General features: G+C 37.0%; 1 protein-coding gene across 1 annotated transcript; it reads left to right on the top strand.

The window, feature by feature from the left end:
- The first annotated feature begins 28 nt into the window (after positions 1-28).
- Positions 29-27511, top strand: LOC311157865 (transmembrane 9 superfamily member 2-like). The gene is made up of 17 exons (XM_084212882.1): positions 29-225; positions 607-674; positions 1977-2070; positions 3559-3686; positions 3910-4039; positions 4997-5124; positions 6298-6409; positions 8535-8614; positions 9517-9625; positions 12810-12942; positions 13935-14054; positions 14231-14288; positions 17160-17319; positions 17972-18123; positions 19073-19184; positions 19600-19771; positions 26882-27511. The coding sequence occupies exons 1-17, from the start codon at positions 109-111 to the stop codon at positions 26947-26949; spliced, it is 1941 nt and encodes a 646-aa protein (XP_084069008.1). The 5' UTR covers positions 29-108; the 3' UTR covers positions 26950-27511.

Here is a 27511-nt window from a genome sequence, read left to right as displayed (position 1 = left end):
GGCTGCCCCCGCCTCCGACGGTGCTGGGGCCGCCTCCGCAAGGCGCTGCCCGGGGCGGTCGGGGCTGCAGCTGCGCCTCATGGTGCCTTTGCCCGTCCAGGCTGCAAGATGAGGCTGCTGGTTGTCGCACTCTTGCTGGTGGCGCCTCTCAGCGCCGCCTTCTACCTGCCCGGGTTGGCGCCTGTCAGCTTCTGTGAGGAGAGCGAGCAGACCGAGAGCTGCAAGGTGAGAGCCCGCACGGGCGGGCCCGACGTGGGCCGTCCCCTCGCTCTGCCCCACGCGGGACTCCCGCGGCGAGGGGACTCCGCGGGGTATTCCCAATCCCGCTGCTCATAGGTGTCCTCCCGCGGGCGGCAGCCTCTGCTCCGGGAAGACACGCACCCCCAGCCCGTATTCCCTTTTCCCGCTGAACTTTACAGCCAGCGCTGTAAAGGGGAGGACCCTTAGCTCCTTGTTCCTGGCGTGGCCGGGGCCTGTCAACAGCCAAGGGTAACTCCGCCATGGGGTCGCAGCATTTGCTAGTTAGTCTCGCGTTTCATACCGGCCACACGTTTTGTTTCTGAAAGTCCGTATTTTCATGCCTTTTCTCCTCCTTTCCTGTTTCAGTCACTAATTGAGCTCTTCGTGAACCGGCTGGACTCTGTTGAATCAGTTCTGCCGTACGAATATGATGCGTAAGTACATCCCAGTAGTTTTCCAGAAGTGTTTGGAAAGACGCTTTTTTGTTACTGTAAGGGTATCAGTATTTTGGCTGTAGGGATAGAAGAGTGAATCCGGTGCTCAGTGACAGGAATGAAATACAAGAGGGTGGGAAGGATGAAGGCCATACCTGTGCCACCTGACCATCCTAAGTTATTGTTAAAAAAAAGGCTGCAGGGTTTCTTATGGATGCATTTTTTTGAGCTGAGTACGAGATTTAGTATTGATTGTTTGACGTATTTGAGAGTTCTTTCTGCTAGGCAAATCTAGGACATAAGATGCTTTGAGTTTGGTTTTTTTTTTTTCCCAGATAATTGAAAGAAACTCAGAGACCAGTCATAGTTAACTTCCCTTTTTTTTTTTTTTTTTTTTGCCAAAGCTCTGTAGCTAATTCTTGGTTTGTTGGTTTTGGTTTTGTTTAATTTTGATTCTTTTATATGAAAACTTCTACCTGCTTTTGCAGATATTTATAGGCCTACAAAGCAATGATAATATGATTTGCAGTTTTGCTGTTGGGCACAGAAAAGAAAACTTGCAGGTATTTTAGTTCTTTCCCTGGGCAGTGCAGCAGTAGAAGTGAGACCAAAGACTAGCTAAGAAATCCCCTGTCTCTATTTCCATTAAACTTTATGGAAGACAGGGAATTTAGGAGCACGGATTGAGGAAAAGTACTTATGTACCAAAGATAAGTATGGGTTTGTTTGTTGTTATGTTGGGGTTTTTTAACATAATGTGCTGCTACCTGTGTTTAATGAAAAGCCAGAATGGTTATATTCTCCCGTATTCAGCAGTTTCGGGCTGTATGTAGCTGAAAAGAATTGTTGAATGCTGTTTGGCAGTGTGGCACTGTAAGACTAAAATCACTTTCCTTCTTTGAAATGTGTTTCATGTTAAATGCTATTTGTAAATATTCCTTTAAGTAAGGAGTGTAGTTTTTCAGAAACTTTTTGCAGGAGAAATGAAAAGTCTGTAGCACAGTGCCTTTTTTTCCCACAAAATGAAGCATTCTATTGTTTGTTTAAATTGTCATTTGAAAAGGGTGGGTGAACTAATCATTGTGCATTTTGTTAAAGATATGCTGAAATATGTATCGGTTGAAATTGATATTAAAATAGATAATAGCTTTCTTTGCAAAGGGTCTCAGATTTTTAACTACCAGTAGCTAAACTGTTAAAAAAATAACAAAAACTACTAAGGACATAATTTAAGAATTTGTTTTAGGCTGGTATTTACAGTTATGTGTCAATTAAAAGGGAACCTTTGCTACTTTTTTCCAGTTTTGACTTCTGTCAAGATAAGGAAGAGAAAAGACCATCAGAAAATCTTGGACAAGTGCTGTTTGGAGAGAGAATAGCATCGTCGCCGTATAAGGTTATTTAATCCCTTGAAGTTGATCCTGTTAAAATTTGATAGCCATTGTTCTGATGGCTGTAATCCATAGACAGAGCTGAAGATTTGATGACTGGGTGATTATTTTTGTTAATATTTTTTAATATAACCACTATGGAGTTCATGTAATAAAATCCAATAAAACTCCTCCCAACTCAAAGGCATCTTAGGTTGGTTAATTACAGTTAGGAAACTGAGCTAGTGATCGCCCTTCTTGCCTGTTGCTCTGTGGTAGAGAAATCCAGAAACTATATCTTAGGTAGTTATTTAATAGCTGGATGTAAGGTGTGCTAGATGATGTGAAAGAATTGATTTATTAAATGTAACATTGGAGACTATAAAGTGACAGTTCAGGATCTGTTTCATATACTTGGTTGTAGTATTGGGCAACTTCCGGAATGGGAAACTAGGTTATGGCTCTCTTGGAGCTTTTCTCTGCTTGTACATACTTATCCTCCGCTGTTGGAAACCAAATTTTTCAGTGTTGATGCATATCACTTGGAACCTTCTGTAAAATAAATGTATGGAAATATTTTGTGGAATACCACATATTGGGTATGTGGTATTTTTCTGTATCATGCCCTGCATTAGCAATGACCAAATGTAGCATATCTAAAAAGCTGTGCCATCAACTTGGAACAGTCATTAGCAGCAGAGGAACTGTGGTCAAACAGTGGCTCTTGGTGTTTGAGAGCTGTATGGTGTGAGAAAAAGAGGCAGCAGTTTCTGAGTCTGCTGCTGCTCAGTCTTAAGGGACCTGATCACATCTTTTCATTAGTCTGTTAAGTGGGTGATGCCCTCTCCCTTATATGAACTGCTCTTAGAAATCTCCTTGATTGTCTGAGCTAATGTAATTTTAAGTCTTATCACTAGTGGTCACAAGAAGCTTTTAAATATGTAGCATGATAGGTCATTTGGACTGGATACATATTGATTGGATGAAGTGTTATAACAGCTGTTTGAAATGGCTGTACACAACAGTAATTAGGAAGTGCTGTTCCTGGTTAGCATTTGGGCCTTGATAATATTCCAATTTTCAGTCATGCTTTAAGCTCACTAACAGGTAAATACTAACCGGGTTAGAAGTTGGAGATGCAAATTTGAGTGTGAGTGTGTTAGGTGTTGTCTGTGCTTGAAGCTTTTGGCTTGTGCTTTTGGCAGCCTTATCTTACTTGGTTATCATGGGGATAACCAGCTAAAGTTAACATGAAACATTCAAGAATGGTGTAGTGAAAGTCTGTTTTAGCCCATGATGAAATTATCAAAATAAAACAAACTGGTAAATTAAAAAGCAATACCTTTTCTACTAATTTTCAATTTTCAGTCCTCAGGGTTTATTCTTTAGAAACTTACAGGAGCTAAAGTAGCTAAAAAAACCCCTCCCTACTTTACCTGAAAGAAACCCAAAATGCTGAAAGATCTTTCAAGCAAAATTGAAGTGACTTTTTTTTTGTGTGCTTTTTTTAACAGTTCACTTTTAAAAAGCAGGAAACTTGCAAGAAGGTTTGTACAAGATCATATGACCCAGGAAACAGTGCTGATAAAAGCAAACTGGCTTTTTTGAAGAAAGGAATGCAATTGAATTATCAGCATCACTGGTAAGCCAAGACATATGCTTAAGGTTGGGTTTATTTTCTGCTTTTGGACATTTGTTACCTATGTTTTAGTGGTTGCTTTCTTCCTTTTGTGTGATATTTGTCTCTCTATTGTGCATCTCATAGGCACTACTGAAAAGTGTGTGCGTTACATGAATGTGAAATGTCACTGTGAAGTGAGGTGCACCCCTTTCTGAGGATGTGTTCTTTGATGATTTCTGTCTAGGATTATCGATAACATGCCTGTAACGTGGTGTTATGATGTGGAAGATGGACAAAAATACTGTAATCCAGGATTTCCAATAGGATGTTTTGTTACTCCAGATGGTAGAGTTAAAGATGCTTGTGTTATAAATGTAAGTGGTGGAACTTTCTTTGTTAGTATAGGGTGATTTCATTTGTGGTTTTACTTTCAAGCTTTCTTTTCCTGAGAAAGAACAGATGTGTTTGTAAACATGCTTAATGTTCAGACTGTGGGCACTGACAGAGCTGAGTGCTGCTAGTGTGTGCAGTGACTCACTGATACAGTTTTCCAAATAAAGTGTTCTTACAGATCTTTGACTAATATATGTTTTATGAAGCTATAAAAGAATGGTGTGGGTGTTTAAAAGCCTTAAAAAATTTGAGGTTTTATTCTGAAATTTCATGTGTATCCATTCTAGTACCTCTTCATTTTTTGTCTAGGTCATGTTCATGTGCAAGATGTTCTTTTATCAGTATCAGATAGGGGCTTTCTAGTGAAGTCCTAGAAATGAGCTTTGTGTTCCAGTTGCAAAAGTCATGTCTAGCACAGTTTACAAGTTAAATGTGTCAGGGTTTTCCCAGGTGGCTGAAGGATTACAAACACAGCTGTGACAGAGAAAATTATGTTGACAGTTGGAAATGTGTCAGTCATCCTGGGAGTCCCATTGTGAACTAGTACAATTACAGATAATAGTGATAGTTTTATCCCTCCTGGGTGAGGGACAGCACTCCTCTTGGTGAGAAGAGAGCTTTCCATGACTGCTCTACCACTTGACCTGCTGCTTGTGTGCAGTGCAGTCAGTTCATTTGTATGCAGCAGGTCTGATGCTTCTTTGAAGTGTTGCATTTATCATGCACTTTCAGTTTACTCTGTCTGCAGTGATCTTCCAACTCAGTTACTCCTCAGGCTCCCCAGACTGTTGAAAGTGATCTTTTATACAGGTATATTAATGTTGAAGTGTTTGCCTTTGTTGCTCCTTCATACAACACCAGTCTCATGATAAAGTTGTTGACTTCTTGCGCCCTCTCCTGTTGGAGAAGTTGCTCAGTCTCCTGATCATGTTTTGTAGTCAGAGTTTAACAAGAAGAACACTTTCTACCTCTTCAACCATGTTGACATTACAATCATGTACCACAGCGGGAAGGATGAAAACTGGCCTGGTGCAAGACTGGTGATGGCAAGACTGAGACCACAAAGGTAATTGTGCATTAAAGCATCAGGTTCGGGTACTCTGGAGTCCTAGCAGCAGTTCCAGAGAGAGCAGTTCCTTAGAGATGTTATTGGAGTTAATAAATTCTGAGGAACTTGTTATTCTGACTTCTGGGAAAGCTTTCAGTGTGCTGGTTTATGTCTGGAGCTGTTTACAAGGACAGTTCCACAACTGTAAATATCATTTACCTTTGCTTTTAAAGTGTTTCCTGAGGTCCCTTGTGATTGAAAAACTGTTTATGCAGACTTTTAGAACCTCACCCAAACAACAGAGTCTTTTTCAAGTTTTGGTTGATTTGTATCTGGGTGTGCATGTTTTCAGATACGCTGAGAAACATGCTTTCAATGAGTAACATTTCCCATGTCAGATCTGTTACCTGTCTCCCAAATGTATTTTGGTTGAATGTACAGGTGTACTTTTTCCTGTGTAAGTTTGTATACAGAGGTATAGTTGAAATATCATGTTAACGCTGCTATTCAGAACTGCAGATGACAACAACTAATTTCCTAAGAAGACTAACTGATTTTCTCGAAGAGTAGCTGCTTAGTTTTTGTGTTGACCAGAGTGGAGGTGCAACAGCTCAGAGGTCAGAAGAACACTGGAGCAACTACTTTGGCCTCTGGTCAATCTGTTTATACACAGTTCATATTTATCTATATTTGAAAATTGCAGCCCAGTTACAAAATTTCAGAGTAGGTCATTTTTTTTATATAGCTAAACTTTTCTATAGAGGTTAAGTAAGTTAATAAATTACACTACTACAGTTTCTGAAGTCATGCAGACATGCTTGGTACAACATGACTTGATGATACTTGCCAAGGTAGAGTGTTTTTTTAGTAAATTATACTTGCTATGCAAGTTTATTCCTTCCGTGAGTGCCAGGAAGATTGATAGAATCTTATTCATTTTTTCATAAATGCTTTATCAGTAGCATCCTGAATGGCTGAAAAATGAGAATTTCCCTTTTCCCTGGCAGTGCAGACCACGAGGGGGCAGTTAGGTTGCACATAACCTTAATTTTGTAATTCTTTGACGAGGTGCTTTGCTTCAGCCTTGAAGCTCTCCGGAGGGGGAGTATTTGTGGTTGGAGCACAATGCTAAATTTCTTTAAAGAAAATTTTAGTTTTTAAAAATTTTATTTAACTTCTTTTCCCCGTTAGCTATAAGCATACAGATGAGAACAACTTAAGCTGTGAGGGCCCACCTATGGAGATTCCTGGAGAATTCACCAATAAACTGAATTTGGTTTACACCTACTCTGTGACGTTTGAAGTAAGTATTAAATCTGTTACATGAATACGTAATTCCACACAAGAAAGAAATCAGAGCAATTGGATAACATTCTAATAGCCGTAAGTGGATTACAGCCATGTAAATTCTGTAAGGATGGTCTTGAGAAGTATTTTTCTGAAAATCTTAACAGGTTTTTTGTTCCTGTAACTTAAGTGACATTATGAAAATATAAATGAAGGCCTTTTTTCTCCTCTATGTTTTATTACTAATAGAAAATTAGCAGATTGAATAACTGGAAGAGTTGTCTTCCTTGAGGTAAACTCTGCTTTCAGATTTCAGTCAGGCTTCTGAGAGTCTTATGTTAAAGAACAGTTTCTATTTGGGGACATTTTCTTTGTTAAATGTTGACTGTAAAGTTTTATCTCATGAAGTTGCAGGGTTTGTCTCATTTTGTGTGTTTTTTATCTTGTTCACTGGCTTTTTCTTGAGTAGGTGATAATTTAATTTTTACAATTAATACTCTAATGTTTACTAATACACTAATGCTTTATTCAGCCTGTAATGAGTTAGGAGGAAGTTGCTTTCTGGCAAATGGGTCTTTACCCCAGCATGGAAAGTGAGCTTCCTGTGGATGTGACTATACTTGGTACCTCTGTTCCGGTCTGTACTGAAAGCGTGGTTGTTTTTCTGATATAAAACACCAGTCTTAAAAGGTTTGGCTTGAGACCACAGGCTTGTTTTGTACAGACAGTGAAGCGACCATGATATGGCAACAACTTTCATCCTGCCAAATTGAATTTGATTTGAACCAGTGACCTTAAGGTGCAAGGCTCAGTAGCCTATTACTTTTCCCTTGAGACACCCAATCCTCTTTCAGCTGTGATTTTCCTACATGAATGAGCCTTCTTTCATTAACATTGTGTTTAAATCTTGAGGTAAATTGTGATTCACAACTTCAGTGTGAACTTGTCTGGTTACTCATGCAATGTGTGAGGTGTTTGGATACCCACACTCTTTCTCCCTGATGTGGAGCAGATAAGGCTCACATCCAGTGGGTTTGGATACTTCCAGCAGGTGGCACTTCAAAACTGCTTATTCTCTCTGTCATCCATAAGCCTTGGTTTGAAATAATAACTCATGTGTTTTACTTTTTATTAGTAGTTTCAAAATAACTTGAAAGTGGAGTGTTTATCAGTGAGAGGTGTTTTTAAATAGGAAAGCATCAGTTTAAGTATGCCTGACTACATAAAGCATAAATATATAACTGTTTTAGGGTCTTTTTTAATATGGCAGTTGACTTCGGATGAGAAAGTTACGGTGTCTGCTTTAATTAATTGACATGGACAAGGTATTTAACACTGTGTGAAAAGTATACGTCATCATGGCTCTAATGTTTAGTACACAAGTGTACAAAAATGTAAGTATGGGAGCAGTTTGGTACTTAGCTGTACAAACTTAGCACCTTGTGAGTAAATGAAGAAATTCAGCAGAACTTCATGCCAATCAGGGGATAGAATTTGGTAGCAGGACAACATACGTGTACATCCAAAGAGAACAAATAAAAATAAATAAATGGGGAGGACAAGGCTCGTGGGTCAAAAAGTGTCCTCAGTTGTAGACATGAAGGTCCATCACAGGAATATCAGGAAATGAAAGTTGTGTGCCAGGAATCAGAGTGGAAATTAGTCTGTATCAGCCAACACTATGGCAGAGAGCAAAGAAGCCTGTGCTAAATCCATTAAAAGTGATTAGAAAAACATATTTGTAGTTTCCCCTGGAATTTTTCTCTGGAGTATGTTTGACAAAGTTGAAATTTCAAGATCAGTGTGCTATGCTGGGAAAATCTTGTAGTGATGGCATAATTGTTTTTCAGCAGCTGGGATCTGCAGGCAGCTCCATCCCAAATCATGGAAAGATGAGGCTTAGTGAAGCTTAATTTAAAGGTAGAAGATATGAATAGGAGATTTCAATGAAAATATACTCTTTTAGGTCTCTAGAGATGACTTAATGCAAGAGAAGAGGTCTTACATCCAGGGTTCATACCAAGCTTAGAAGTGAATGCTGACTGGAAGGTTTGGGAAGAGATCTGGTATGCTTATTTCCTCTTGGAGACTCCAACAAACTTGTGCTTGCTTTTATTAATTACTATTTCATTTCCTTATAGGAAAAGAATAATATTAAGTGGGCTTCCAGGTGGGACTACATTTTGGAGTCCATGCCGCATACAAACATCCAGTGGTTTAGGTAAGATTTGCATTTATTCACTAAGTAACCTTGCAGGGGAGCACAAAGATTTCTTAGTTGTACTTCTAGGGAGATAGAACAATGTCTGTAGGTTTTTAGTCAAGAAAACTTTTTGTTTTCATACATGAATTAAGTTTTCATCTCTTGGGAGCAATTGTGTTACTGCATTTTGTGAAATGAATACATTAACAGTATCCAAAAGGAAAACAGCTTTCATTTTTTACTTTATCATCTCTATTCTGGAGAAGTTTTGAGTCATTGCAGCTCTGCAGTGTTCTTTCTGTTACTGTCTGGCTTTGATGGCCAAGTGAGAGGTACTTATATGTAATGCATGTTTTGTACTCAGCAGCTGCTTACAGTAAAAAGGTCTTTTTTTATGAGTAAAAGATGTATGTGAAAAGCTCTTGCTTATTTTATTTCCCTCCATAGCATGGGAATTATACTAAGTAAGTATATAATTTGTGTTGAAGTGTTAATGTTTTGCAATGTAATCTTGAAAAGGCTAATCCAAATAAATTGTTCTCTACAAAATATTAAATGGCACAAAATCAGTTTCATTGGTTGATAGATATAAAACCTACTTGACAGTCTGCTTTAAGAACGGTAGCTGTTTCACCAGGGAAATTACTTCTTAGCTGTATAAGGAGGAAAATAAAGAAAAGCTATATGTAACTGTGTTCAGAATTAGCAAGGTATCATGAAATACTGTTTTCCTCACTTGTCTCCTAAGAAGTCACAGACTTTTAAGTTAGGTACCTTTATCTTCTCTGGATGGGAAAATACTGAAAGGTCTGAATATCTGAGGCTTTCCTCAGATCTGAACTGTACACGTAGTATGAACTGGTACATCTCCTGAAACCTGAATAACTGGAACCAAAGTTTGACGTTTTCTTTATCTGCAGTATAATGAATTCCCTCGTAATTGTTCTGTTCTTATCTGGCATGGTGGCTATGATCATTCTGAGGACTCTTCATAAAGATATTGCAAGATACAACCAGATCGACTCTTCTGTGAGTAAAATTTACTGCTTTTACATGAGCACATTTTTCTGTCTGTAGTGATGTCTGTCTCTTAGTTTTGAGTACAGTCTAGAGAGATGTATAACTATTATGAGTTTGATATATGCTAATATCTCTGGGGGTTAAAAATTATTGGAGATATTCTGATTAATATAGGCTTATTCAAATTGATGTTACCTGTGGCTGGAAGCTGTGGTAGAATCACTTTATTTAGTTAGGAGATCATAATATTGCAGTTCATGTGCAATACAACTTCTGACCTCTATCTGTGTTAGAGCTACTTGGTATGTGTGTAAATGATATTTTATTTTATTTGTAAATACAATTCCCATGGTAATCGCTGTGTTAAACTGAGTCTTGTTTGTTTGAATTGCCATCTGACTGAACCTATTGTGAGCTGTTTTGAGATATATACTCCTTAAAATGGGAAAGCTGCAGGTTTCTATAGTGGAAGAGAATATAACTGATTGTGAGTTGGAAAGACTTGACCAGTAGACGGAGAGTAATTTTTACTCAGCCTTTCTCTCATTGGTAAAAGTGGTATCTGCAACTCAAAGATGAGAAGTAATGTCAGATGCAACAGAGGTTTGAATTTTCACTTTCGTTGCTCTCCATCTAGTTAAGGAAATACTTCAAAATGCACAAAAATATTTCATATTGACTGTGAATTCTGTGTGTAAAAACTCCTGATCTTCTTTGTGGTTTTAATATTGAATATCTTTTGTTAATGTAAATCCAGACAGTGATTTAAAGTGGAATGATTTTTCTCACATCTTTTAACTGATAGTTTTTGTGAGGCTTCTATTTGATCTCTCAATTAAATTGTGTTCAATATTTTATACTGTGTTGTCTTTATTAGTTGATCATTCTTAATGTGATAAAGAGCAAGACTTGTAGAAGCTTGATTAGGTTTTTTTGAGTAACATCAGGGATAGGTGTGACTTTCAGAAAGCCACAGTTTTTTATTTTCTTGCCAGGTGTGAGAGACTTACAGCTCTGTAGCAGCTCAAGGAGCTTATTTAAAAAGGTGTGAAATAATTGTGCAAAAGAGGATGTCGGCTGAAGAAGATGCAGGGAAGCAAAGTAGTATCTCACATGTAGGGGATGCTGGTGATTGTACTTCAAAAGAGGTCAATGCACCAGCCAGTGACTGTGGTCTTAGAATGTGCATTTAATGTTTCAGCTGATGCTAGCTGGCTTTTAGTGTGATGTGGATTTAGTGAGACATTCACTAAAGAAGTGTTCAGAAATCATTAGATTACTTTTAGGGTCTTATGACTAAGAGAGGATTCCTGAACTGAAGAGAACTCATGTCAGTATGTTTTCACCAGTGAGAGGTAAAGTGTTCTTTTTTTTTTTTTTTTTTTTTTCCCTAAAATCTCTTTGATAGTGACTGTTTGAATGTAGGGGGCTTAAATCTTTGTTAGAATGTTTTGAACACTAAGCTAAATTAATGGGTAAGATGAGGATATGAGGGTTACTGCACCTTTGAAAAGTTTAGAGTAATTTTGCTCTAATATTTTTTGAAACTCTAAAATATAGCTTACTACTTGGTTTAGTTGTATAGTTCTTATCATTATGTTGTAAGGTTAGCAGTAAGAAATACTGCTGAATTTTTTGAACAGAATTCTGAAAAATACTCTGACTCACAGCTAATTGACCAGTAATAAAATAACTTAATTAAAAACAAAGCTTTGAGACAAACTGTGGTGCATAGGCTTATAAAGGATAAATCAATGGTCTCAATCTGCCAGACTTGGTTTCCCTTTATTTCTTAAATGAAGATAATTACCATGGAGCTTTTTGTTTTAAAGTTCACATTAGAACCAGAAGGTGTCTTTTGAGTGCATTTCCCAGATGAGTTGTTGACAAAGATTCTGTACGAATCATTTCAAATCTCTAAATGTTTTCTGTATTCTGTTGGGAAGTGAAGTACTAAGCATTTAGTTCTGCTTAGTGTTTACCATTTTGGAAACAGATTTGCTTCATGTGGTAACCTTTGCAACTCTTTAATTCCTTACTTACAACTACCTGGGAAAAGCCTTTCTTCTGTCTTACCTCAACAGTTTACTCGCTATTATCACAATTAGTTCAAGTTCAGACTTACAGGAAGTTTTGTATTTATGCTTCTTTGGCTGAACAAATCTTTCTTTGTTGGAAGAACACTGATGTGTTGGAATTATACCTGGATATCTGGTATCATTTTCTATCAGGTATGGGGTGTGGTTTTGTATTTTAATCAGTGTTATCTTGTGTTTAATAGTTTTCAATTTTTGTATTCATATATCAGCCTTCTGAGAGTCATTTTTAGCAAGCAGCGGTATCAGTGTGGGGAAATCAAAGACAGTCTTCCAGAAAAAGAAAAGTTACATCTGTTGCAATTTAAGGCGCTCTGTGTCATTTACTAGTGTGGTCTGCTTTCTTTCTTACCCTGTATTTTGGCAAGCTTTAATTCTACTGATAGGCAGACCTTTGAACTGAACTCAGTATTACGCTGAATGGAACCTGTAGCTTTTAACTTTATGAAGAGTAGAGGGTCTTCTTGTGGGATTGATTGTGTGTGGTTCTGTGTGTTAGTTTTGTTGCTTGGCTGTTTTTTGTTAGGGGAGGTGTCTGTTTTGAGTGACTTTATTGAAAAGTTTTGTTCTTGAGCAGTGGTTCCTTAGAGCCACTGGACTGAGGCTTCCCCTCCCTGTTCCATCCTTTCATCCATTCACCTCTGGCAGTGGGCCAGAGTGTTTGTACTTGTCCCTCATGATTCCAGGGTGCAAAATTCCTTCTGGAGTACAGAGACACTTTCATTCTTTTCCATTATTGTCACTGAGACCAATGTACTTTGAAATCAAAACAGAAAAAAATAAATGCATGAACTAGATTGAAGTTTAAACTGACTGCTTTGTTTTAGTTTAAATTTAGAATGATGTTCTATGGTTTGACTAATTACATTTGCTTTTCCTTGCTTTAGGAGATGAGAATTTTCTTGATAAATCTTGCCTTTTTCACTGAACCATTAGGGGGTTATAAAATCAATGAGTGATGAATCAGATGCAATTAGTCTGGCTTTGGGTCTTAACTGGAAGCTAATCAAAATTTAAATATGTATTTTGCATTTTGTTTGTGTTAATTCGCTACTGCATTATGTATTGCTGCTAAAGACATTGTTGATTTTATACAGGAAGATGCCCAAGAGGAATTTGGCTGGAAGCTTGTTCATGGAGATGTGTTTAGACCTCCCAGGAAGGGAATGTTACTGTCTGTCTTTTTGGGCCAAGGAACCCAAATTTTCATTATGACGTTTATTACTTTATGTAAGTAACTTCAGTAAGGTGATGTGTATGTAGTGTAATAGTAATCAGAAAGATGCAATATTATTATATAAAAGCCTTCTTTTAGAAATAAAGTTCTTCCTTTAGTAGTGTAAAATATTAAGGCAATTTCATAACAGTAATTTGCTTTAGTAAGACTGTTGTAAGCTTGTCATTGAAAACTTTGTGATATTTGGGCTAATGCTGATTCTTTATGAATTCAGAAATCAAACTTCCTTCTTACAAGTTTCTTTGTTCTGGGAACCCTTTCTGTCCAATATGTTTGCCATGAGGTTGCAGCAATACAGAAATATGAGCAAGAGTGCACGCCAGTGAAATAGTACTGACACAATGTTGAGATAATGATAGCCTACCATAAATAGCTGTATATGTATGTGATTTTTGTAACCTGTCACAAGATGGTATTTTATTATTGGTTATCTGTAAAGTTTATGAGCATTCCTTTTTTTACTATACAGTGGAATTGGAAAGTAGAATGATACTCAGTACAAAAGAAGAATCTTTCAAATTTTGTTCTCCAGGTTTAACTCAGATTTTGGTCTTTCATAGGGGAGCTGTTTTTTTCTATTTATTGCATGATACTGTAAGATTACTAGAATTTTCTTGATAGTCTTGTCTATCAGTGTTGATCTCAACTCTGTATCTTGCTTAGCAATGATAGTTTCCTGCACTATCAGTTTGGTAGTATAGAAAGAAATTCGTGGCAAGAGAAAATGCTTTTGATGGATGGTAGCATTTTATTTTTCAGCGTTTTGGCTAGGAGAAGTTTTCTACTTAAGAGATGAGGTAAAAATAATGCTTTTGAATGAAACCGTGCCATTAGGGTATGTTCATGTGATGACGTTGTACAAGAGCTTAGGCACTCAGCCTTCATTTAAATAGGTGGTAGTGAAAGGGATAAACCTTCACAGTGATCTGTTACAGGGATATTTTGACATGTGTCCCCAAATAACTAAATCTTTTTGTTTCTTTAGTCCTAGCTTGCCTTGGTTTCCTTTCTCCTGCCAACCGTGGTGCTCTGATGACCTGTGCAGTTGTATTGTGGGTCTTACTGGGAACTCCAGCTGGTTATGTGTCTGCTAGAATGTACAAGAGTAAGTACATGCATTTATTTAATGTGAGACAAAGTATTAAATTCAGAATTGCTGGGCTGAATATATACTTCCAATTGGAGCTGGTGTCTCAGACAGTGTATCTGCTTCTTGCTGCCATTCTGCAAAGCAGTTGGAAAAAGTCTTGACCTTGAAATTTTTTTACTTTTTCTCCTCAGCATTCAGGGGTGAGAAGTGGAAGACCAATGTCTTGCTTACAGCTCTGCTCTGCCCTGGGTTAGTATTGTTTCCCCTCATTCTTTCTTTTATTCTTAAGTATAAGTGAATCAGAAGTGGGGAGGAGGTGAGGAAAAGCCAATTGTTATGATGCTTCCCTGTATGATTTTGTTTATGGTACTCCCAAGCTGCTGTTCCTTTTGTGCATTGCCTATCTGTGACTATAAAGAAAAGTGAATTCTGAGGAGCTGGTACAGCTAGAACACAGCTTCTTGTTTTGTTGTCAGGTGCGGGGGTAGGAGGAATAGGGCAATTCTCTTGCAAGGTTGTGTCACAGCCTTTGGGAATCACTGCACCAGAACATTTGGCACAGTGCTGGGGTAATTCCAGTTTGGTAATGCAGTACCAGGTAATTCTGGTTATAATTTTCTTACATGTGAAAAACACAGTTCACTCTCCTTAAAAATTTAGAAAGTTTAATAGATGACACTAGGAGACAAAGACAATAAAGCAAAGATGTTATGGCTGGGTGTGTCTTGACACTCAGCCAAGAGCACACTTGGTATTTTGGAAAACATCCTTTATATACCATTTCAGTAGCATCAGCTTGTTACATATTCATAAACAATTATGCATAGTAAACTTTTCCCCAAACTAGTTTGCATGTTCCAGGAACTATTTTACATGGCCCCTCCTTGGGTCCTCCTTTTTTTAGAGCATGTGTGTTTCTTGGCGGTGGTTTTGGCTCCTTCTCTTTATCACTTTTGGGCCTTGGTCCATGCTTTCTTCAGATGGTGAGTGCTGATAGTTGGCATGTCTGTAGCAGGTGTCCTCATCGTGTGTTCACAGGATGTTATCCCATCCAAGCAGGCATTTTAACACAAGCATACTTATATCAGCTATTTCACTACTATGTCTAAGCTTAATTAACAAAAGAAATAAAAACGATATCTTTATAGCAAAGTTACTTTAGCAGCACACATATAGAATCCATTTTAATATTTGCAAAAAGCCAATATTATAATATGTATCTATAATGTTACATGAATATAGGTGGTGTCCAGTTAGGGATGTGGCTGTAGTGTGTATCGTACTCTACAGTGTGGGCAGTACCATCCTGCATGGGAAGGACAATAGCACTTTAGCCTTTTGTTTTCTCATAGCTCTTATGACCTTTTTTGAGAATTAGTGGGGGGAGAGGGAGCAGAAATTCATTTCTTCTGCAAGTCTTCCATGTTTCTTGGTTGCAACTTTGAGTACATGAAGTCATCCCTTGGCAAATATTTTTGGCAAAAGTGGAAGAAAAGATTATAAGTTTCTTAAGGTATTTCTTCCCCCAAAAAACCTCAGAATGAATAAAACATGGCTTCGAGTAAAGCAGGATTTCATCAAATTAAAGGTAATGTACTCAATAACAACCAAGTCTAGTATTTCCGTGAGAAATCTTACTTCTTAACAGAATGTGCTTCAGTTTCCCTGTTGTCATTTAGATGTTATCAAGAGAGAGAAGAAAATATATATCGATGGAAAGAATCCTGTGCTAGTCAGTTAAACTCCCAAAGAAATTGAGTTTCACAGAGGAAGTGAAATGACTGAGGCTGACAGAATATGAACAGATGCCCTGATTACACTGTGCTAGTTCAGTGAATTTGCATAATACCATAAACAGCCCAAGGCCTTTTTAATCTCAGTAGACTGATGGGAGTTCATATTTGAAGTATTTTTTATAATTGTGGAGGGGGTAAGTGAGGTCTGTGTTATGAACCTGGGTAGAGGATAAAGATTAGAAAGACTTCTAAAATGGATTTGATTTTTATTTTTTGTTCAACAAGATGCTTACACCAGGGGTCGCTTGGGTGTGCTTATTGAACAAGTCTTCTCCCCCAAGCAGTTTTGGCAAGTGTCAGGCCTCTCCTAGGAAAAAAATGAGCCTGTCTATTGCTCTAAACCTTCCTTCTTCCTTTTTAAATTAAATACAGGGTGCCTGTTCACTTCAAGGCAGCTTAAATTCTGTCTCAGGAACACTTTTTTAGCAAAACCCAGGCAGTGGTGCACTTTACAGGACCCTTTCTGAGGCTGAATTTTCTGTGGTGTATATTTGAATCCAGAAATAATGGCAATTAGCACAAGCTTTTTTTGATATGGAGTTCCTTTGCAGAATGAATATTCTGCTTTGTTTTCAGAATGGGATATTTGAAATCTTCATCTCACCTTGATTCAGCAGCACCTTGATTCTCATCTCTGAGTTGTTTCAAGTTTTTGTCCGAGATGTTTAGAAAATGAGGCAGATGTGTTTAAGGGGGGAGGGAAAAGCAGGTCTGAAGACAAATTTATTTCAAGTCTTTATTTAAATTCTCCAGAAGCACAGGCTATTTAGTATGTGTAACTCCATGCTTATACAAATATTTCTGTTGTAGAGCAGAGCCCTTTTTAATCTGTCCTTCCCATTGTGACACAAACTGCAGCAGCACATTAGAGTTCATGTTGTGAGAGTCCATGGGGCTTCCTAAATAGGAGATTTTGCTATCACTGTATTAATTCAGAAGGACTTTACTATATATAAGGGACATAAAGAAAATATTTATGGTTTTAATAGGAAACAAGGTCCAGATAAGGGTTTTTTGCATTTATTCTGTATTTTTTCCATTATTTTTTAGATTTTTTCCAGTGACTTGTTTCCGTTACTTTTTGGTGTTATGTACAGAGTCTTTATTTAAATAGTGGCTTTACCATGGGTACCTACATTACAAGCATTGGTTGGTGCAGGCATTTTTACTTTACCTGCACCAGTGGTGAAAGAAACTAGGACTGTTGGGAAATTGGAAAATTGAAAGAAGCTACATTTATTTTAACTAATTTACATTTTGTAATACTAAGTGATATTCATTCTTTCTTGAATATTTTAATGTATTTTCTGATCTTATTTTTCAGGATTGTCTTTGCTGATTTCTTCATTATGAATCTCATTCTGTGGGTGAAAGGCTCCTCAGCTGCCATCCCTTTTGGCACTTTAGTTGCTATCCTTGCCATGTGGTTTGGAATTTCAGTCCCACTAACCTTTGTTGGTGCCTATTTTGGCTTCAAAGAGAAGGTAGGGCCCTTTGAATACAGATTTGAAGTACACCTGTCCTCTGTAACTGAGCCATTGAAGCAAGAGTTCTAGACAGGATCTGGTTGGATTGGAACATCTATGATCCCATGATTGTAAAACGACATTTTACTGTCTTGATATTGAAACAGTGTGTATTTATAATGTCATACCAAACTGTTTTTTTCAGTCTGTTCACTAGAATCAGATTTTAATTATGTTCTTGGAGTTCTTGCTTTTTGTGCTTCAGCAATAGTAGTAGTATTGCTGGTAGTATTGCCGAGTTTTGAAGTAGTGCTTCAGAGAGGCTTCGGTTTTGTACTTCACTAGTTTGAAGTAATGCCAGATAGCTAAGAAAAAGGCGATGTTATTGGATTTTTTAAATTTTGTTTTGGTTTTAGTTAAGGACTGAACAGATTTATTTTCTTTGCGTTCTGCTTTGATTACTGGCCCATAGCTGGAGTGTCTAAAGCACATGTGCTTTTTCCTAGTGATGAATATCAAGTTTGTAGGTTTTTTTGTTTGATAACTTGTGATGGCTTAAGAATAAAAATATAGTTATGTTTATCAAATCTTTATATGCTAATACTAGGGAAAAGTAATCATCTTTATGATGTAATAATTCATCTTTTATTTCTATTATTTTTTTCTGCAGCCTATTGAACATCCGGTGCGTACAAACCAGATTCCTCGCCAAATCCCAGAGCAGTCATTTTTCACAAAGCCATTGCCTGGTATCATCATGGGTGGTATCTTGCCGTTTGGCTGTATTTTTATTCAACTTTTTTTCATTCTGAATAGCATTTGGTGAGTATCACTTTTTTTCCCCTCTAGTTATACAGGTTTGATAATACACACGGTGAGTTTAAACATCCCAAAGCGTATAATATGAAGAGTAAACTAATTTTGAAAGTTTTTTATAATTTTGCAGATTTTTATGGAATTTCAGGACTCTTTATATTTATTTCTGTGCTTAGAATTTACAAAACTAATTCTTCTTAAGGAGAACTTCAAAGTATTATATGAGAGTCCTATTGCCTTGTTTTATCTTTTACATCTGGCTCTGTACAGCACAGATGTGGTTGCATGCTGTTGTGGTTAGGTAGAGCCTAATCCATTGTGTAACTATATTATGATTTATGAAACTAATATGATCTAGCAGTTTCAATCTTGGGATTCCATGTTCTGCAAAACAAAGACTCCACTCCCCATCAACAATCCACTCCACTCCTAAATCTTGTACAACCTAATCAAGCAGTGCGTGAATAATTAAACCAGTGCGATCTTTCATTACTTTCACATTGTAAACGTGAAATGTCTAATGCATTGTCGTTCAAGGGGAAGTATTATACTGAAGGTGCCAGGTTTTTTTGGTGTAATCTGTATAGATTGAGAGATCTTACAGAACAGTTTTTTAAAGCAGTTTTTAAATGCAAATACAATAAATTGACTTTTTTTATCAGTCCTCAAAACGTGTAATGTAACTGTGCTGAAAAATATAATCAGCTGACTAACAGGTATATTGTGGACATTCGTAGTTGAAGTTAGCAAATTCTTAAATTTTCTCATTCTTTATCCTATGAAAAGGAAGCATAGAGGGAATATGCAACTGATATTCCCTCTGTTAAATCCTGTAGTGCAGTAGTTGTCACCTTCACTCAAAAGTTGACTCAGAATCTGGTAATGTGACACTGTGAATTAACTCAGAACTTCAACCAAAAATGAGACTCGTGTTTTCATTTGTGTTTAATTTTAGGTCTCATCAGATGTATTATATGTTTGGATTCCTGTTCCTAGTTTTTATAATTCTTCTAATTACATGTTCAGAGGCTACAGTTTTGCTGTGCTACTTCCACCTGTGTGCAGAGGTAAAAGTTGCAGTTCTGATATAGATATGACTTGTCGCTGGAAGATATTAGAAACATAGGTGAGGTATTCACATACACTGTGAAGTGCTGGACACTATGAACTGATTGCATTTTCAGCCTTGGCATGCCTGTCTTAGCCACTCTTCTGAAATGTGCCTTTTGCTTCAAAATCATCTGCTGGCAACAGATAAGCAAAACCAAACAGCTTTGATCTTAAAGTAGTTTCATCTTTGTAGTGGAAGCAATACGGCTGACTTTGAAAAAAGAAAATATATACATGCCATGTTGGAATTTTTCTGAGCTAAATTTTACAGAATTAAATGTGTTCATAAGACAATGTTAATTTTTCAGCATTTTATCTGTATTCCATTTCTTACATGATGATTCTTAGCAAGCGGTTTATTGTTTCTTTCAGGACTATCACTGGTGGTGGAGGTCATTCTTGACCAGCAGCTTTACAGCAGTTTATCTCTTTATCTATGCAGTCCATTACTTTTTCTCCAAACTCCAGATAACAGGAACTGCCAGCACCATTTTATACTTTGGTTACACAATGATCATGGTCTTGATTTTTTTCCTTTTCACAGGTAAGTACAATGTTTAAACTAAAATTAATATAGAGGGCTCTGGTTTTGAAATGAGAAACATTAGGTGAAATTTAGATTACATGAAATATTAAATACAATTTATGATTCTTTAGGCTGTGTTACTTTCATTTTTGTTCATTTTATCGAGTATTATAATTTTATGTAATATCAAGTATGTTGTCCATTTTATCAATATCCAGTATTAACTTGATTCTGGATTTCATAATTGGTTTTACAAGTTCTGTAGTTAATTTCATTCTGCATATGGGGAATACAAGATATTTTCAGCTTTCACTACCAGCAAGTGAAGGAGGCTGGTGCTGGGGAAGAAGTGAATGTTGACAAGATAGAGTTTTAGTACTGTTAGAGTTGTCTTACTTGCTCGTTAAACCACTTCATAATGATGGAAATGTACCTTAACTGGAGGAACTGATTTGAAATATGGCTCTCCAGTGTTAGTTGTCCAACTTTTCTGATGTGACTCATTCAAACATAGTATGTTCCAGAGGATTATTTTAATGTTCATAGGCACTTGACTGAAACAATAATTTTGAGGCTGATTTGATGAGAAATCTGTGCCAAATACACCATGTGTTAGTGAAATAAGAAGCTCTTTGAAGGGTACTGGCCTTGAAAAATAGCCGAGTGTTTTATCTTGGTGTTCATCATACTGCTGCTGTTGTATATGTAGGTTTAACACATGAAGTCAGGTCTTTTTAGGTGTCACTGCTTGGCTTCGTGAAATACTGCAATGACAGAACTAGAGAAAATGTGTGTTCACATATGATGGGCTGTTGATAAAAACAGCCATGACAGTCACTGCAAAGATTTGTAATAGAGGATTTCTCTGCTGATGGCATGGTAGTTTATATTGTTACTTTTTAACTTCTTCTGGTTGTTTGTTGAAAGCTGCTGTGATTACTTTGTGTTCACTTTGTGAAATGCATCTTTTAGTTAAATGCAGTTGAAAAAGAGTGGCTGAAATAGGCATTGAAGGTAAGTCTTAACGTCAGATTTCAAGTTTGTCAGTGTAACAGCGAGAAAGACCTCTTTCATCCTTATGTATTTAATTTTCTTAGTACTGGTTGACACAAGGGAAAAAAAACACTTTTCATAAAAATCTGAAGAAAATTCCTGTCTGTGTTTGAAGAAAGCAGTTATGCTGTAGAAATTATATTAAGAGTAGCTGTCACTTACTGCTCGTTTTTGTTCTTTAGAAATGTGTCTCTTCGAAGACGGACAATAAAAGTTCTAAAAAGAAGCAGGGGAATAAAACAAGGAGGATTTAATTTTTCTGGTTTTTAATTATTAGAAGGCAAACTTGGAAGTGTGCGTATTGCCAGTTAAACCTCTGCTTAAATGCTTAAATTGTGGTGAAACAGACAAGCTTCAGATGTCCTCTATGATGTCTATCTGTCTTTTAGAAACCCCAAAAATGATAGTCTAAAATGTTTTAATTACTTTTTTGCTAAAGCAATATGTTAATATGTGTCTGAGTTTTAGCATAGGTTAGTTGCTATCCTGCCAATTTCAATATCACTCATAATATGCAAATTGGTAGAATTTAAAATGTCCCTTTCATACATTAAATAATTGAAATTGTCATGGCAGCTGCCAAAATAGTATTCAAAGCATCAGATATGCTCATCCTGGAGTTCTTGATATGAAGGCCATTGAGGCCCCTGAAGTACAATAATAAACTGTGCTGCAATTATTTCTGCAGCGTTGTCTTTTTCTTTCGAAAAAAACCCGCAGCGGTGCTCCCTATGCTGTTTTTGTAGCTCAAGAGGAAATCTACTATATGGCCCTCCTTTTTTTTTTTTACATTTAATAGAACAGCTAGTCACTAGAAGGCTAATGGGTACAACAGATGCACGGAGTGCGGAATAAATCCTTGCTAATGTAAAATACTGTGATAACTTTCTTTTCCATGTTTAGTTAGGTGATAGATTTTGGGCCTGAAGTGTGAGCTGTTCTAGACAAATGGCGCAGCTCACCCTTAAAAAAAACAGTAGGCACCTAACTTTACTTTGTTTTATAAAATATTCCTTAACAGGCGTTATTTTAGAAAATAAGGGTTCAGTCCTTCACAGTCTGGAGGTGGAGTTTGCTAATGTAATGTTACACATGGCTTGCATTAATAGCCTTCCAAAAATGGGGCCTTGATCAGTTCCACTTAAGTTAGTGCTAGGTACTTTCATTTTCTCTATTCTTGCCTACTAGGTCTCAGCAACTCTGACAGAAGTACAAGGGGTGGTGTTAATGCCTCCTCCGCAGCAGCGCATTGCGTTACCCAGGACATTTCAAAAGGGATCATAATGAATAAGTAAATAGGAACTGAATGCTTGTATACCAAGACTGACAGTAATATAATCTGACTAGTGAAATCTGATGGTGTGCACACACAAACCAGACAATTTGATTTTAATGTACAAAGTGCAGCTAATCTTTGAAGAAATAACAAGTGTGGTTGGATGGGGGTAGCTACATTATTACATGTATTTTATTTGTGGAGGCAAAAAAATCCTGAACGTAGTCAAAGCATGTTTCTTTACAGTGACCTCTATTTTTGAACATCATTTTCACTTGTGAGTTAATGCCATTTTCAAAATTGAGTTTTGATCTTCTGGGTAGATTGTGTTTAGAATCTGAGATTCTGAAGCACCCACCACTGTGCGGTGATTGAAACCAGTATGATACAGAGAGCTTTTAAGGTACATGAGAAGTATCAGCCAAGTGCAGAGTGCTTTTCTATTTGCTTTCTTACAATCTGCTCGTGCTTTGAATTCTTTTTTCTTCATTAAACAATAAAGCTAGAGGAGATGAGTAGAGGAGAAGAGATTGCTTAATGTATTTTGACATTATTCTTTGCAATAATCCTTGTTTTTAATTTTGAATTTAACCTGCTTTACTAAGAACTATCCGTTACTCAGTTAGATGCTGGCTTTGTGTATAGCCTCTTGTTTCTGTGTATCAGAAAGTGGTAGTATATATATTGCGGACCAGACTATTCAGCAGAATATCATCAAAAACCAGTGAAGGTGTCAGTGTCTCCCCACTACATATAAAGGGATTTTAGGACATGCTTCTTGGCTAAAGAAGTGTCTTGAGTCATCTTCATATCTGGATTTGTGAGTTTTAAATGGCTCCTGCAAAAGATCCCTTACCTGTACCTCCCTAGAATGGTCAGTGACATGCAGTGAGCTGCTGTATACTGGAATGGCATCACTTTCCTAGGATAGTAGGGATTATTTTAAAAGGTAGAATCTTAAAATATGCAGGTCATCTGCTTATGGGAAAAATAAGGATCTGTCCCACAATAATGAGTTCTCCAGTGCAGACCATTCAAGTATTTTCTTCATGCAGTTTAAGTTGGTGAAGGTTAGGATTGGGTAAAGTAAACACTAACTAGCTAACTCACTTGTTATATTGGATTAAACCAAACAAACAGATTATAAAGGCTCATTGGAGGAATTGGTGTTAGGCTTGGTGCTGGGTCATTTGATAGAGATGTGCATGTGAAAGATGTTACAAACCTTAAAATGTGAAGGAGTTTAGACTAATCAGAAAATAAAAGTAATGGGCTCAACTCTTGCAACTAGTGGGATATTTTACTTATTTGTGGTTTTAGTTTGTTTGCTGCTTTGTTTGGGTCTTTTTTGTTGTGGTTTAAGTACTTAGTGTTAGAATTTTTTTTAACAGCTTTTCCAAAAACGCCTTTAGGTATCTGTTCTCTGTCATGTTGTGTTCATCAGTGTCTTCAGAAAAGCCTGAGCTGCAGAGGTGTGCTTCTTGTTGATAGTGCCTCAAAACTTGGGTTTCAGTTTGAATGTGCTTTGAAAGAGAAAAATAAAAGCAACATCCTGGTATGGTCTTATCTAAACCTTACCTAAATACTTCTCCTGTTCTAATGAGAGGCTCATTTTAATGCTGATTTTCATTTTGGTGCAAGATGAGCTTAGAAAAATTGTCAAGATTGAAGTGCTACCTATGCTTTTCAAGAAAATGCATTTCAAGCCATGCAATGTGATATGGCAAGGTTGGATTTTAACTAGTGCCTCTAATAATAGCAATTCTACTGGCTAGAGTTACAGATGCAGGAAACAGAGTGTGCAGCTAAGACAGGCTTTAGTCAAAGTAGTTAAAAGGAGAATCTGAAAACCTGTGATGCTTGTCAGCACCAGTCTAAAGATCTAGTATGAAGTGCTCAAATCTGGAATGAGTGACAAATTTGTGAAATGGGTTAAAACACAGAAAATGTGGAAGATATTCTGGCTAGACTTTTTAAATAGGCCACACTAGTTCAGAGATTTTTTTTTTCCCTGGTTGCTACTCATTTGCAGATCCCTTTGACTGGGATATTTATTGCTATGTAGGAAATCAGAAACATTTTTACTGCTTTACCTTTTTTGGGCCTAACAGTGTTCGTGCAATCACAAGCATCCCAAGGGCTGAGGGGGAAAACACACTGAATTTCAGTGGAACCAGGTGCTGTGCTGTGGTTCATGTTCTTAAAAATAGAGGCAAAAATTGTGGGTTTTTTTGTTTTTGCACTAACATAAGCAATCATGTAGGTAAAGCTACTGTTCAGGAGAACCTTATAAATAATGTTTTCTTACCTTATATTAATTTCTGTTGGGTAATACTGGTTGCAATGTCAACACAACTCTGCTGACCTGAGCCTTTAGAAGCTTCTAGTCTAATTGGCCCATGTTATTAAAAAAAAAAAAAAAAAGAAAAAAAAAGGCACTAAAATCACCTAGTTGATTGGGTGTGATTCATTTGCACTCCTAATTCTGCAGTTGGATTTCTAACCTAGTTGAAAACCAGTTTTCAACCTAGTTTGTTGCCAGTACCTTTAAACCATTCTGATCCTAGAGCATCAAGTGGCTCTTTAGGAGAGGTACCTTTGATTGAGTCTTTAGTTTGATGTTCTGTTTTTGATATTTCTAATCCTTAGAGCTATACACGTATGGTGTTTGTAAGATGTATTTGTTCATGGGAGGGAAGAAGAAATTACAGTGCTGGTTAACCCCAATTATTGATGCAGAGGTAGCAACAGAAGGAATCTCTGTTCACCAGAGAAGGTTCTGATTACCCAAGTCTGTGTCTTGGTGATGAGTGTTGCCTTCCTCTCCTGAATTTATTATTCAAATCTGGTATCTGACAAACATTACTACTTAAAAAGTGTCTTATTCTGCTTCCAGTACATTGGCAAAATTTTTGATAAAGTTTGAAAAATGAGCAGGGTGTTCTTGGTCTTTTATCTGCTAAACAGACTTTTTTAGGAGGGGGAGTTGAAAATCAATGTTACTGAAACTTGTGAAAATCTGTTTATAGATAAAATGCTTGTTCACAGTGTGAAGTCTTCAAGTTCTGTTATGACTGAGGCAATGTTTTATAGAAAACCAATTTATTATAAAGATTCAGACTAATAAGGATCGGAGGAAAATATGTGGATTTAGAGTGTGTTCCCATTTTAAGTTGTGGCATGCTCAGAAAACTACGGTAGCTGTCATTCTTGGGATCGTTGTACATTTTTGTTATGATAGTACACTTCTGTTCTAGAACAGCAGATAAATTTTTAAGGAATTTAATCTGTTAAACATTTGGAAGAAACTGCTTTCAAAGCCATAAAAAGCTTGGAGTCAGCTATTTTATAAAAACAACCAGGAAGAGACTGAGAACCATTATTAGAACAAAACTGTGAGAGTAAGGTTTAGAGTAACAATGCTGGTATTGGAATGTCTGGCACAGGAGGAAGGAGTGGGATATGACCATGAACTGCAAAGACTTAGTGATGTCAAGCCTACAAAGGAATTACATTCCTTGTGTGGTTGCTGTCTCATCTCCTATCAACAGCCCTAAATCTGCTGTCTCCTACTGTTTCAGAGAACAACAGCTGCAAACTTCGAAGGAAAGGGTAATCTGTGGCGTGTAGTAATAGTCTGTCAAAAAGTCTTTAACTGAAAATATACATGGTAGCATGAGGAATGTGAGCATCCCAAGATAGGTTGCTTGCTTGGGAAATGTATAGATGTGGTCTGAAAGACAGAAATGTAACTCATGTAAAAAACCTGAATGCTTCATAAAGAATCTTCTAGTTGTTAAGTCAGTCACAGTAGTGAAAGAGATTGGAGCTGATGTTAAACGTGAGCTGTACAGACAGAAAAGGATAATATAAAACTGGAGGGAGCTAAGTGCATGGTCTTGCGAGTGTCTGCAGTGGAGCTGGGAAGGGCTGTCCCAGGGCTGGCATGTAGCGGTGTTTTTGAGAGAGAACTCAGTGCAATTGAGATCTTCCCTTTTTTTGTCTGTTAAGGGTTAGCATCTCTGTGGCAGTTTACAACTAGGTAAAAGTATGACGAGTAGTGCATTGCCTCCTTTAGAGGCTGAAGACTAAATTAATTGGGACTCTGTCTCCTTGCATATGAAGTTCTTAAAGTAATTTAAAAGTAAATGTGATGGACAGTGTCTTTGCAGTTGCCCAATAATAGTGACTGTTGGTGAAAACCACAAATTTGTTAATCAGTTTAAAAATAGAAAATTGTTATATATTAATCTCATTTAGTGTTTTGATTTGTCACTGCTGCTTTCACTTGCTGCTCACTTCCAGCTGCTGTAGCATTCCTTTGCCAAAAGGAAGTAACAGGATACACAGAAGAAGAAATTTCTATTCTCAAGTATAAATAGAGCACGATGAATATAAAACTGGGACAGGTGAATTTTTTCAAGGCCTAGTTATGTGTCATAATTCATAGGTGGCAGTGAAATATTCTAGACCTAAAAAAATTAGGCAGGGGCTGGCTTGGCGTGTTTATAAAAGTCAGTTTCTAAATTGGTGCTTGTGTCCCTGATCATAGCGGTGTCAACACAGTCGTTGGTGGCTTAAACATACATAAAGTGGCCTCGACCCAAAAAGTCATCTTGATCTAAATAGTAACCTAGGTTTCAGGATTGAATGTGTGTTGTTAAATTTAAGAAGTGTTGTTTTTCTGCGTAGTTAGCTGGATTACAGTGTTATATTCTGTCCTGCTGGGAAGTACATGTTAGATTTCTCTCTCAGGGCAAACTGGAAGATAAACTAACCATTATTACTTTCTTTTTCAGGGACTATTGGATTTTTTGCCTGCTTCTGGTTTGTAAGTAAGATTTACAGTGTTGTGAAGGTGGACTGAAAAGCTTCAAAGTGTCTTTTGAACATATCCTCCTTGCTGTTTCATAATTTTTGCCATGTATTGAGAAGCATCCTGTGTAATTATTCTAATTTGTAAAAGTGGAAGACCAGACCACGACATAAAATGCAGATTTTTATTGAAGAAAATGGCACCATTGCCATTTTGATATAAACAAAAACGTTTACATCAAAATACCCATTGAACATGTTAATTATAATAGTTCAAAAATTATATCCAAAATTTGATTTAGGATGAATAAGAATTCTGTGAAACAGTTTTTGAAAAATTGAGTGCATTATGCAGTCCTCCAGCTGAATTTCCTTGTGACTAGGGTTTGGGTTTTTTGTTACCTTTTTTGGTTACCATTTATGTACCATGAAAGCCTAGGACTATCAAGTAAATCGATGTAAAATGTGAATTTTTTAAACTAAACTATGATTGTACATATTATCCTGCACCTTCTTTACAGCTAGGTTATCTTCTTATAAATGTACATGCATTTAGTGTAATGTAGACTTGACTAAAAATATTGACACTGGTTTTTGTTCAAATAAAACTGCTC

Source organism: Fringilla coelebs (genome assembly GCF_963513975.1).
Source record: "Fringilla coelebs genome assembly, chromosome: 11".
In the NCBI taxonomy this organism is placed as follows: domain Eukaryota; kingdom Metazoa; phylum Chordata; class Aves; order Passeriformes; family Fringillidae; genus Fringilla; species Fringilla coelebs.
This window is presented reverse-complemented; position numbering and strand designations above follow the sequence as displayed.

What these genes read in the sequence shown, in the direction of transcription:
- LOC311157865 (XM_084212882.1), top strand. Translation starts at nt 109, where the DNA reads ATGAGGCTGCTGGTTGTCGCACTCTTGCTGGTGGCGCCTCTCAGCGCC. An exon ending in TTCATTCTGAATAGCATTTG is followed by an intron (nt 18,124 to 19,072) that starts GTGAGTATCACT and finishes GTTTAATTTTAG; the next exon opens with GTCTCATCAGATGTATTATA. An exon ending in GATTTTTTTCCTTTTCACAG is followed by an intron (nt 19,772 to 26,881) that starts GTAAGTACAATG and finishes TTTCTTTTTCAG; the next exon opens with GGACTATTGGATTTTTTGCC.